At 41.5% G+C, this 14,127-nt stretch overlaps 1 protein-coding gene across 1 annotated transcript in view; it reads right to left on the bottom strand.

Moving 5' to 3' along the window:
• The window catches only part of VPS13B (vacuolar protein sorting 13 homolog B), a 932,812-nt gene that overhangs the window by 824,503 nt on the left and 94,182 nt on the right, over window positions 1-14,127 (bottom strand). The window contains 1 exon segment of the mRNA XM_029063425.2: window positions 6,080-6,345. Within this exon segment, the coding sequence (XP_028919258.1) occupies window positions 6,080-6,345 (266 nt within the window).

Below are 14,127 nucleotides of genomic sequence, written 5' to 3'. Positions count from 1 at the left end.
CATGGACTCCGTCCTCTCCTGATTCTCCTCTTGTCTCTCTGGCCATTCATTCCCGGTCTCCTCCGTGGGCTCCTCCTCCCCCTCCCATCCTTCTGTTCTCCAACTATACTCACTGGTGAACTCACGCTCTCCCACGGCTTCAACTATCATCTCTACGCAGATGACAGCTCAAAACTACATCTCCTCCCCTGTTCTCTCCCCCACCCTCCAGGCTCGTATCTCCTTCTGCCTTCAGGACATCTCCACCTGGATGTCTGCCTGCCACCTAAAACTCAACATGTCTAAGACTGAGTTCCTTATCTTCCCACCCAAGCCCTGTCTTATCCCTGACTTCCCCATCACTGTGGTCGGCACTATAATCCTTCCCGACTCAAAAGCCCGCAATCTTGGAGTCATTCTTGACTCCGCTCTCTCATTAATTCAACCCACACATCCAATCCATCTCACCTTCACAGCTAGTCTCACCTTCACAGCATCGCCAAGATCTGCCCTTTCCTCTCCAGCCAAATCGCTGCCTTGCTGATACAATCTCTCATCATATCCTGACTGGATGACTGGATTACTGCATCAACATCCTCTCTGACCTCCCTACCTCGTTCGTGTCTCTCCCCTCTTCAGTCCATACTTCACTTTGCTGCCCTGATTATCTTTCTATAGAAACACTGTGGGCATGTCACCCCCGTCCTCAAAATTCTCCAGTGGTTGCCTATCAACCTTCGTATGAAGCAAAAACTCCTCACTCTTGGCTGCAAAGCTCTCCATCACCTTACTCCCTCCTATCTCACCTCCCTTCTCTCCTTCTCCAGCCCAGCCCGTACACTCCACTCCTCTGCCGCTTACCTCTTCACGGTGCCTCATTCTTGCCTGTCCTACCGTCGACCCCTGGCCCACGTCCTACTACTGACCTGGAACGCCCTCCCTCCTCACATCCACCAAACTTACTCTCTTCCCCTCTTCAAAGGCCTGAGGGCTCACCTCCTCCAGGAGGCCTTCCCAGACTGAGCCCCCCTTCTCCTCTGCTCCTCCTCCCCTCCCCCCAACTCCCTCCCTCTGTTCTACCCCTTCCCCGCTCCACAGCACTTGGGTATATTTGTATATATTTATTATTCTATTTATTTTATTAATGATGTGCATATATCTATAATTCTATTTATCTATTTTGATGCTATTGATGCCTGTCTACTTGTTTTGTTTTGTTGTTTGTCTCCCCCTTCTAGACTGTGAGCCTGTTGTTGGGTATGGATTGTCTCTATTGGGTGCCAAATTATACTTTCCAAGCGCTTAGTACCTTGCTCTACACACAGTGAGTGCTCAACAAATACAATTGAATAAATGAACACCCCCAAGCATTTAGTACAGTACTCTGCACAAAGTAAGCCCTCAATAAATTCAATTGAATATTATTCAAGTGATATAAGTTAATCTTTTTCCATTTTTTTCTTTAATCTATAGGTAAATTTTAGTTATTTGGTACCAGGAATTCAAATGAATTACTCAGAGAAACAGATTTATTCTTCAAGTTTTAAGGTATCGAAGTCAGAAATCACACCATGAAATGACAAAAGCATTTTTCTACCACTTATGAAGAAAAATTATATTATTCAACAAAATATACATTAAAGTTCAAAAGCAGTGGTTTAGAAATTCACCAATTATTCCCATACCAGATATAATTTTCAATACGTTTTCCGTAAAATTTTAGAATCTCCCAAGACCTCACTGCTTAGTTATTTCCAACATCAAAACAGCCTCCATATGTACAACAAAGTAAGATTCTATAATCCAAATGCTTAAGTAAAATTGGATTTTTTTTAAAAACCTGATCACCCTTCAGCTGTCTGCAATTATTGTTGGGGAAAGGCAATTAATTGATTAAAAGAACTCAAACATTACAAGAACAATTTTCAACATTATTAGAAAAAAGCTACATTTAATTTGGCATACTTTTTTGTTGGACTGGTATCAACTGCTCAGAATGCTAATATAGAAATATGACCTTATTTTTCTGACCAAAATATGAACCACAAATTAATGCCATACATTCTTCACATACAAGCTAAACAATGAGATCTAATGTTTTCCTCCTAAATGTCAAAATGGTTCTCTCGCAACTTTATCTAATAGAAATATTATAAACGTTTTTAAACCCATGTTAATCAGCTTATCAGCTGACATAGCACAGTCCTTCCCTTAAAAATATCTACACTGGGCAGGTAACAAGGGATTTCAATAATTCTCATCAATAAAACTATAGCAAAAATCTTTATTTTAAAATACTTCAGAATAATTCACTAATTTACAAGGAGGACAAACAAAAGTTATGTTTTTACTGATATACCCTACTAGGGCTAAGAACAGTGCTTGATTCACAGTAACTGGTTAAACACAATAATGATAGTCTTTACAAGAACAGGTTAAAAAAAAGCAGAAATATTTAAATTCATGTTAATTCAAAGGATCACCATTTTGTCATATACTTAAATCAACACCTAACTACTACTAACCATTCTGTTATAAAGTAGATTTGGAATATTTTTACTTAATACATTTTTGGATTCCTAAAATCCAAAATTTATTAGATTTTCATAAGGCTGGAGACATCCCATTTCTGTTTCAAAATGAATACCTTTAAGATTTCAGAAGATTAATTTTAACACCTTAACCATTACACAAATAGGTGAACTAAAAACAGATCCAATTAGACTGTAAGCCCGTCAAAGGGCAGGGACTGTCTCTGTCTGTTACCGATTTGTACATTCCAAGTGCTTAGTACAATGCTCTGCACATAGTAAGCGCTCAATAAATACTACTGAATGAATGAATCATCAGTCAAAGGTATTTATTGAGCGCTTACTGTGTGCAGAGCACTTTACTAAGCAGTTGAAAGAGTGCAATATAAGAGTTGGTAGATATGCATTGCAACTTGTTTGTGGATATGCACTTCTATTTTTCCCCTTTCTCCTTCATCCTGGTGCTGTCCATCTTTCCCTCCTTTTTGGCAACCACCTTAAGCAATGCTGGGTGGTAGGTTTTGGGGGTCTAAACAGACCACGGCCTCCATATCAAAGTGTGCCTAGCCAACTCCAATCAGGCCACGGTTGCCTCCAGACGGGGCCAAGTGTAACCACTACTTGGAGACTGTACTGAGCCCCTGCTGCTTGGGCTACCCTGGGCCCCACCGTTTGCCTCCGGGCTACTCGGGCTCAGACATATTACTTTTTGCACTCTTGTGGGCAGGAATCCGTGTCTATCAACTCTGTTGTACTCTCCCAAGCACTTAGTACAGTGCTCTGTCCACAGAAGGAGCTCAATAAATACCACTGATCGAGTGACTGACACCGCTGAAAAAGAGAATCACCTATTGGAAGGCCTACACAGGACCGCCCCCACCCCCCGTACTCTCTCCATCCCCGCTCGGCCACATGTCCGCTATGTGAACTTGGGCAAGTCACTTCACTTCTCTGGTCCTCTTTTATCTCATCTGGAAAATGGGGATTAAAACTGTGAGCCCATGTGGGACAGGGACTGTGTCCAATCTGATTAATTTGTATCTACCTCAGTGCTTAGAAGAGTGCCTGGCACATAGGAAGTGCTTAATAAACACCCCTTAAAAAACCAAAAAAAAAAAAAAAATCAATCATATATGTTGAGAAATTTCCCTTGTGCAGAGCTCTGTACTAAGTGCTTGGAAGAGTACACTATAACAGAGTTGGCAGACACATGCTCTGACCACAAGCCAACAGTCCCTAGCTGTAAAATTTGTCATTTGTGGCACCTGATGCTATAAGTTTCTCTTTAGTTTAGCCTGCTTGTCTCACGATTTTACTCTATCAATAAATATCTCTCTCTTACCCATTAGTGTCAGCTCCTAATGAGCAGGCATTAGGTGGTTTCTCTCTTTCAAACTCCCCATAAGTTTAGTAGAGTGCACAGCACCCAGTGAGCGCTCAGTAAATATCATTACTAGTACTGTTATTGCTAGAATCCTGTTTTAAGGACGTCTTTCATTCCTGGATTGCAGAAAGAAGCTGTCACAAATGGGAGGTTCACTTAGGGGGTACGAGTGATTGGAAGGACCAGTTTGGGAAACACAGTCCAAGTCACGATGCTTAAAGGCTGATCTTTGCTGTCCTTGCATCACCTGATACCGCCTTCACTTTTTTTTTTCAAATGGCATTTGTTAAGCACTTACTCTGTGTCAGGCACTGTACCAAGCACTGGGGTAGACATAAGCTAAATAGTTGGACGCAGTCTATGTCCCACATGGGACTCACAGTCTTAATCCCCTTTTAACAGAGGAAGGAATTGAGGCACAGAGAAGTTAAGTGACTAAGGTCACACAACAGACAAGTGGTAGAGCTGGGATTAGAATCCAGGTTCACTTTGGCCTCCTTGTTTCAGAGTCCTTACAGAACTCTCACTTCAACAAAACCACTCTTTTGCAGATATACAATGCTGGTCTTTCTGCAGCAAATAACTAGGATACAACATTGTCTGTGACTTGTTTTACTGTACCTTCCAATTGTTTCCTCTAACCTAGCTGCTTCCTAGTTTCAGTTCGCTATACTATCCTATTGTCATCCAGTCTCAACACATATCCCACAACAAGGGCTGCTCAAGAAATAGGATTCAGCGTCCAGAAAATCAAGCTCTTAGAGACACAGAGAAGATTGGACAACATTAGAGAAGTAGCGTGGCTCAGTGGAAAGAGCCCGGGCTTTGGAGTCAGAGGTCATGGGTTCGAATCCCGGCTTGACCACTTGTCAGCTGTGTGACTGTGGGCATGTCACTTAACTTCTCGGTGCCTCAGATACCTCATCTGTAAAACGGGGATGAAGACTGTGAGCCCCACGTGGGACAACCTGATTCCCGTGTCTACCCCAGCGCTTAGAACAGTGCTCGGCACATAGTAAGCGCTTAACAAATGCCGACATTATTATTATTATTATTACAGTTCTGTAGATCATTTGTATGGTTTGGAGCCTAATGCACACTGTTAAACGACCTTGAAAGGACATCCTGGCCTTCTGGATTAAAAGTAGAAACAATATGTATTGAGTACCTACTGAGTGTAGTTCACTAAAGTAAGAACTTATGGATACCAATCTGTACCCCGACAGCAGCTGCACTTAGAGCACAAGAAAGTTTACCCAACAACTCGAGGCCAGCCAGCCACCAAACAGGCAGATCTGTGATTGCTGTCAACCGGAAAGGAAGCAGACAGCATACTGGGATGTGTACCTATTAACCTGTATCTATCCCAGTGCTGAGAACAGTGCTTGACCCACAGTAAGCACTTAAATACTGCAATTACCATATTTATTTAAGTGCTCTACAGTAAGGGCAAGGTTTGGGCAGGAATATGACAAGTTCTGTTTTGGACATGTTTCGCATGAGGTGTCAGCAGGATCGCCACCCCTTCTTCGATGTCCCAAACACAGGAGGAAATGGGGCTGGGGCAGGGGGGTGCCCAAGTGCTTGGGTGACATGGAAATCCTGAGTTTTCCAGGGGAAGATGAGAGATTAATTAGGGAAGTCCTCCCAGAGATGTATTTCACAAGGGCATCTAATTACCACATCAGCAAAGACAGCTAAAAGAACTGGGGATCCCTGCATATAAAATTTGGGAATTCTCCGCATTTCTTCGTGGGAAACATAGATCCGTGGCTTTATTTTACTCTGGGTTCTGATACAGAACCTGTTTTAAACTCTCACTGATCTCCTTGAAACTCCCAAAAAACTGGTAAAGTCAATAAACATTATGTCAACTTGAAAATTACTTTATTCTGGATATTCATCTCCAAGAACTGTACAACAGATACATTCCATGCCCAGACCACAGTGCATTCTATTTTGTGCTATTTCATTAAACTGGAAAGATGTAAAGTCACTGTTTCATTGTTTGAATTCTCTAACGCTTCAAACTTTAGAACCACTAACAATTAGGTTTAGCTGATGCTTGATTTTCCTAAAGATAAATAAAAATATGCTTGTTAGGAGAATATTTTTCTCTCCTCTTACGAGATAACTACAAATGATAATTTTAACTAAGCCTAAAATACAGTGGTAGGAAACTTACCTTGAAAGTGACAGTTGCCTTTGTACAGTAAAACCCTATGGAAACAATAGGATCTTTCAGAGTCTGGGATTTCTGATTTATTATTGATGCTGCATCACTTCCAAGGTATTCATTTTCTGCATCATCGGAATTCACAATAGCAGGAACAAATGACCACGCCCATGATACCCAGCCCTGCTGCTGTTCATCATCTGGCTGCGAGTAGATCTCCTGGGTCTTATATGGAGCTGAATACTGCACATCTGGGTTAATTTCATCTTCTCCACCTTCCAACACAAAAACATTAACACATCAATAAGGAATGCTAAAAAGCTTACATAGGTTTTTAAATGTAATATATTATACCAATATAATGTGCTTTCCAGCCATTTCTCTCACACACATAGGACACAGAGAAGCAGCTTGGCCTAGTGGAAAGAGCACAGGCCTGGGGGCCAGAGGACCTGGGTTCTAATCCCGGCTCCACCACTTGCCTACTGTGACCTTCACTTCACTCTGGCCTCAGTAACCTCACCTGCAAAATCGGGACTAAGACTGTGACTACTTTTTAGTACAGTGACTGGCACATAGTAAGTGCTCAACAAATGCCAATTAAAAAAAAAACACACAACTCTACATGGAGATCTGATTAAATCAATCTTTAGGAAGCCTTAATAGAGTTTCTTAAAGCAAACTTTTCCAGTGAACACTCCTCTTACATAGACCCCTTCTGTTCCGGAGTCCCACCTTCCTAGTGGTTTGGAAGATAAAGATAGTAGAGTAGGAGTGTCAGTGTCCTCTCCAACCTCCTCCCCCCTTTCCTGCTCTTCACAAAAGGACATGGCTATCTTCTGACTGCCATAATAGGGCTTGGAAAGTTTCTAGAAGGCAAAAGAATCATTGGAAGTCAGTGCATACCAGCATTTGTGGATTTATGTGGGTGACACATACACACACGGAGCCACTGGAAAGGTCAAATAGTCTATAAGAGCAAGTGGTTGGCATAAAAGATTGGAAGCAATCCACTACAATCAATATTATTTATTGAGTGCTTACTATCAATCCAATTTACTCAGTGCTTAATGTGTGCAGAGCGCTGTACTAAGATCTTGGGAGAGTACAGTGTAACAGAGTCGGTAGCCATGTTCCTTGCCCACAGTGAGCTTAACATGCTAGAGGGAAAGACAGACAAATTACACATCTATACATAAATGCTGTGGGGCAGGAGATGGGGTGAATATTAAGTGCTTAAATGGTACAGATCCAAGTGCAAGGGTGATAAGGAAGGGAGAGGGAGGAAGGAAAATGAGGGCTTAATAAGGGAAGGTCTCTTGGAGGAGGTGTGATTTTAATAAGGCTTTGAAAATGTAGAGTGGTGGTCTGTTGGATATAAAGGGGGAGAAAATTCCAGACCAGAGAGAGGACATGGGCAAGGGGTCAGCAGCAAGACAGATGAGACTGAAGTACAGTGAGTTGGTTGATGCTAAAGGAGTGAAGTACGCAGACTGGGTTGTAATAGGAAATGAGAGGTAAGATAAGAGAGGAAGAACTGGTTGACTGCTTTGAAGCCAATGGTAAGGAGTTTGTTTGATCCTGAGATGGACGGGGGACCACTGGAGGGTCTTAAGTGGGGGAACGTAGGCTAAAAGTTTTTTATTTTTAAAAAAATGGTCTGGGCAGTAGAGTCAAGGATTGAAATGGGGAAAGACAGGAGGCAGGTCAGTAAGGATGAGGCAGCCATAGCTGGGCAAGTCACTTCAGTTCTCAGTGCCTCAGTGACCTCATCTGTAAAATGGGGATTAACTGTGAGCCTCAGGTGGGACAACCTGATTATCCTGTATCCACCCCCGAGCTTAGAACAGTGCTCTGCACGTAGTAAGCGCTTAACAAATACCAACATTATTATTACTAGTTAAGATGTGACATGGTAAGTGTTCGGATCAGGGTAATCAAACTGCAGTTTGGATGGAGAGGAAAGAGCGAATGTTAGAGATGCTGTGAAGGTAAAACTGACAGGACTGAACAACAGACTGAATGAGATATTCATTCAAGAGTATTTATTGAGCGCTTACTATGTGCAGAGCACTTGGAATGTACAATTTGGCAACAGACAGAGACGATCCCTGCCCAATGACGGACTCACAGTCTAAGGATAAGGCCTAGGTTACAGGCTTGTGACACAGGAAGGATGAAAGTGGTGCCTACAGTCAGGGCAAGCTTTGGGTGGGAATATGAGGAGTTCTGTTTTGGGCATATCATGTATGAGGTGGGATATCCACCTCTTCTTCAATGGCCCGAAGGCAGGAGGAAAAGTGAGACCATATCCCCCTGCCCTTAAGAAACTTACAACCAACAGAGGAGATACCCTAAAATATTTACAAATGGGAAATCAAAATAAATAGTTTAAACACACAGAAGCGCCGAAGTAGGCATAAATGAAGATTATGCACTAAGAATAATTGATCAGTTAATGTGAACTGCGATTTACGAGTCAACTGAGGAAGGCTTGGAGAAGGTAGAATTTTAGGAGAGCTTTGAAGGTGGGGAGAGCTGTGGTTTTTCAGATTAGGTAGGGAAGGAACTTCCAGAACAGGGGAACCACATGACCACAGATTTTAAAGGCTTGTAACAGAAAATACTAAAATCAATGTTTTTTCATATAATACTTAAAGCCACTGAAATTTTAAGCCTGGCAGGGTAAACCAAATGATCTGGCTATCAGATTGCAGACACCACAAGAAGCAGTGTGGCCTAGTAGAAAGAGTATGAGCCAGAGGATCTGAGTTGTCATCCCAGCTCTTCCCCTTGAGCACTGTGTGACCTTGGTCAAGTCACTTCTCTGTGCCTCAGTTTCCTCAGTTGTAAAATGTGGATTACATAACTTATCTCTACCCTTGAAACTGTGAACCTCAACTGGGGTAGGGACTGTGTCTGACCTAATTGTCTCATATCTACCCCAGAACTTCATACAGCACTGGCAAATAGTAAGCACTTAACAAATACCACAATTATTTTTATTATTATTATTACCATGTGGTTCAGCCACGCAGTTGGCTCCCTCAGACTTTCTTTGGGAAAGTGGTTGGAAAAAAGGTTCAATCTAAAATAAAAACCAAATTAATTTCCCCTAGCTTGACTTTAGCCCCGGGTACCGCTTGAGCTGAGAGAAATATATTACCACATGAAGCTCCTCTCCACCTACCTGACTTTTTTTAATGGTATTAGTTAAGCACTTACTATGTACCAGGCACTGTAATAAGCACTGGGGTAGATAAAGCTAATCATGTAGGACACGATCCATGTTCCACAAGGCATTCCCGGTATTAATCCCCATTTTTCAGATGGGGTGACAGACACAGACTTCCCTACACTCTGCTTCAATGAGAACTTTTCCATTATTAACAAAGAAGACAACCTCCTTTCAGCACATACCAAGCGATTCTATGTACTTCTGATACATATGTGACCATGGTCTCTAGCAGGGTACTTTATTTCATCCTAAACTGGACCCACAAATATAAATTATTCAACAACAATCAAGCAGTACACTAAAAGAAAGTCTATTTAACAAAACGGCAACTTTTCTCACCTTTCCTCCTAAATCTGTTCCTGTCACCACCCTCACCCTCGTCAATATATCCCTCAATTGGGTGTCATCCTTTACTCTTATTTTTCATCTCTCTTTTTCTCTCTCGCCAAATCATTGTGGCTCTTCCTGCACCACACTTCCCAGATTCACCCCTTCCTCTCCACCCAAACTGCTACAATCCTAATACAAGGTCAGTCATTTCTTTACTAGGCTGATGGGCTATCCCATCGCTTCTTGACTAAGCTCTTCCATGAGCCTCTTGACTTGTCCACCAGCCTCCCAACTACATTACATGTTGCTGCAAGATCATTTTCCCAAAGTGTCACTTGGCAACAACTCTCCATTTCTCAAAACGCTCTACTGGCTTCCTGTGTCTCTGCATCAAACAACTCCTTCTCACAGTCGGTTTCAATGCTCTCCCCAAACTGGCCCCAACCCACCTAATAATAATAATAATAATGTTGGTATTTGTTAAGCGCTTACTATGTGCAGAGCACTGTTCTAAGTGCTGGGATAGACGCAGGGTAATCAGGTTGTCCCACATGAGGCTCACAGTCTTAATCCCCATTTTACAGATGAGGTCACTGAGGCACCGAGAAGTTAAGTGACTTGCCCACAGTCACACAGCTGACAAGCGGCGGAGCCGGAATTCGAACCCACGACCTCTGACTCTCAAGCCTGGGCCCTTTCCACTGAGCCACACCGCTTCACCTAACCAATCTTCTTTCTTTTTCTTTTTTTATGGTATTTGTTAAGCACATAACTATGTGCCAGGCACAGTACTAAGCGCTGATGTAGAGAGATAGACGCTGTTCAGGTTGGACACATTCCCTGTTCCACATTGAGCTCCCAGTTCTTAATCCCCATTCTACAGATGAGGGAACTGAGGCACAGAGAAGCGAAGTTAAATCTTCACTAATTCTCCATCTAACTCTCTTGATTCCTCCCAAGCCAACCTCCTAACTAAGCCTCACTCAGGTCTTTCCTGCCTCTCACTCAAGCTGATCTCAAAGCTTGGAGTTCCTCCCTCCCACATCTACATACCCATTTCTCCTTTCTCTCTTCTTGCTCTAAATTACTTTGTGTCTGTCTCTCCTGTTGGAATGTAAGCTACTTGACGGGTGGGATTGTATCTTCTAACTACATTGTAGTTAGTGCTCAGTGTAGCACTCCGTGCATAGTACGGAGCAAAGTACGTAGTGGGAAGAAGCGTGACACAGTGGAAAGAGCCCAGGCTTGGAGTCAGAGGTCATGGGTTCTTATTCTGGATCTGCCACTTGTCTGCTGTGTGACTTTGGGCAAGTCACAACTTCTCTATGTCTCAGTTACCTCTTCTGTCAAATGGGGATTAAAACTGTGAGCCCCACGTGGGACAATCTGATCACCCTGTATCCCCCAAGGCTTAGAACAGTGCTTTGCACATAGTAAGCGCTTAACAAATACCACCATTTTTTTTTAATTTTATAGTAGGCATTCAATACATATGGCTGACTAATCAATCCCCTGGTTGGGTAAACGGGGGAAGTGTACTGGCCTCTAATTCCAAGTGCAAATGGAGGAAGTTTTACGACATAAACGGCCATATGATATCAGACCACTAAGAACTTAACCCAACTCTAGCCCATCTAACAGATAATTTACCAATAACAGAAATGTATAGTTTTCAGGGTTCCAGATTATATGTAAAGTTTGAGAGCTAAACCTTGAAAGATGTGTCCCATTTTCACTGTACTGTAACTAAAACTAGATTTTTGTCCCTTGTTGGAAAAGAGGGAAACAAAATCTGTCTGAATGATCTCTGATAACTAAGAATCATGTGATTATAAAAATATATTTTGAAAATGTTTTTAGTCAGGTTCCATTGAACCTAAAAGAGAGCCAAGTGCTCAAAAGAATCCGCTATTACCTAAATAAAATTTTCTAAAATTGAAACTGTCTTTGGGGAAAGGATGTGTGTATAAATTTCTGCATAACAGAAAGGCTTTAAATAAAAATTTAATCACCAAGAGAGGGAATATATTAAACTCAATAGGCCAGAGTACAGATGAGGTAATAATTCAATTTCTCATCATAGAAAAGACTATTTATTCCATGCGGGAAAGAAAAGTTGACTGGATAGAGGTACATGAGGCAACAATCATCGCGAAAGGGAAAGAGTGTGGGAGTGGAAGAAAGAGAAAGCATGAACCCAAACCAAGAGTCTACCCATTTTTTGCCTAGTTCATTACAACTTTGAAATATGATTTTAAGCCAAACCGTAAGGAAAAGAGAAATACTTATTAACTGTAACATTAAGTGTTTCATGTTATTTTGAAAGGCATCTTTTCAAGCCAGAAAAATTAAACTTTGAAAGATGAAGAGCAGCGCCGAGTTTTCTTTTTAAAACTACCCATTATATTTTAAAGGAGTTTTAAAGTTGAAGAATCCATTTCAGATTATAGCTTACGACTCTAGCTTGTAGAAAAGAAGTTCAGCATAAAAGCCTCTGACTAGTGATTGTCAATGCCTCAGGGGTGAAGAAGCGATTATCTGCCCCTACAGTTCTGCGTTTTGGATAAACAGAAGGTGAATTAATAATAATAATAATAATAATAATAATGTTGGTACTTGTTAAGCACTTACTATGTGCAGAGCACTGTTCTAAGCGCTGGGGTATACAGGGTAATCAGGTTCTGAGAGATCTGTTTTAGCCAGGTCTAACCCTTGAAAGGTATGGCTATGGGAAGCAACGTGGCTCAGTGGAAAGAGCCTGGGCTTCTGAGTCAGAGGTCATGAGTTCGCCTCCCAGCTCTGCCACTTGTCAGCTGTGTGACTATGGGCAAGTCATTTCCCTTCTCTGTGCCTCAGTTACTTCATCTGTAAAATGGGGATTAACTCTGAGCCTCACGTGGGACAAAGTGATTACCCTGTATCTACCCCAGCGCTTAGAACAGTGTTCTGCACATAGTAAACGCTTAACAAATACCAACATTATTATTACAAATGAACACCTGCCGTCACAATATGTTCCCAGACATCTTGCTTACTGAGTCTCTAAACTATAAGCTCACTGTGAGCTGGGAACTTTTCTACCAACTGCATTGTACTGCACTCTCCCGAGTGCTTAGTACAGTGCTCTGCACACAGTGAGTGCTTAATACCTCTGGCTGATTATAGCAAGAAGTAGAATTTATCAAAAAAAAAATTTAACACGTTAAACTCACAGATGATTTTAAATTAGTTCCTTAAATTTTGAAATCCGGACTTGATCAAACTTCTCCAGAAATTTTGCATCATAGTAGCATATATGTGTTCCCTAAATTGCAAGGAAGGCACAGCTAAATCCTATCTTCTATTTAACATGTCTCTCTCTTTTCTAATTTAATCTATCTCAAGAAAAACAAGAAAAGAGGGATCTGTAGGCCCTGCAGTGTAAGCCAGATGAAAGGGTCCCAGAAATAGTCAGCATTGCCTTTCAAGTGCAGAATAGGGCACGCGCACAATCCAACTGGAGCAACACTCAAGATGCCCTACAACACAAACGGATGCTGTCCTTTACATGTATGCAAGCTTTACATGTGGATTCATTGCTTTTGAACAATTTCTCAAATCTATTTAAGCCCCCTAACAGGCTGCTGTTCAACATCAGCCATACATGCTTTTTTGCAATTTTTTTAAATACAAAATTTATCATTAGTGAAACGGAAATGTCACCCTTCCATTTACATAGCTATCTCTCCCACCCCAACTCCCCGACGGCCCCCACCCACAAAACGGCAATGCAGCAGAATGCTGCCTTATTTCAAAAATTTAGCAGAATAATGGGAACTCATCTACCAAGAAGCATGAGACACCCATATAACAAAGCAGTTGATATATTGAGCGACAGAAGCACCATTTCTGGAAGATGAACCTTTTTTTCCCCCTCTCTTGGCACTCAATTTCTCTCCCAAATAGGAAAGCCAACACCAATGACACAACTTTCCAAATAGTGAAAATAGGACTCTATTTAACCCCGACAACAAAATTCGACGACCTAAGTCAGAAAGGAATTTCCCTCTCAAAATAAATCTAAAATCTCAAAATCTAAAAAGTACCCCTGATGTTGCTTTAACTTTGCCACAAATACAATGTGACATTAATGTCAAAATATTAGCAATCTCATTCAGAGTTATCCAAAACAATTGACAATTTTGATAGATTTTTTTAAAAGAGAATCTCTAGTGTGATTCAGGTATAAAAGTTCAGTATTTGGAATATACTAGGCTATACTGCTTTTGATTCCCGTGTCAAGGATGACATTGATATCTTCAGTTTCAATTTTCTGGATTCCAATGAGCCAGTTAAGCAGATGACCTCTAGGCATAGGAAAATTTCAACAAAGAAATAAAACCTTCTTTTTCTTCTTAAGTTGTCAAATACCTTTATACATTTGGAATGCCCTGGAAGGGTTATGCTGCAGGGAGACCTTAAAATCCACCCTGCAGGGAAACTCTTATAT

The sequence above is a fragment of the Ornithorhynchus anatinus genome, chromosome 4 (assembly GCF_004115215.2).
Source record: "Ornithorhynchus anatinus isolate Pmale09 chromosome 4, mOrnAna1.pri.v4, whole genome shotgun sequence".
In the NCBI taxonomy this organism is placed as follows: Eukaryota; Metazoa; Chordata; class Mammalia; order Monotremata; family Ornithorhynchidae; genus Ornithorhynchus; species Ornithorhynchus anatinus.
Note: the sequence above shows the minus strand (reverse complement) of the source record. Positions and strands in the feature narration are given on the sequence as shown.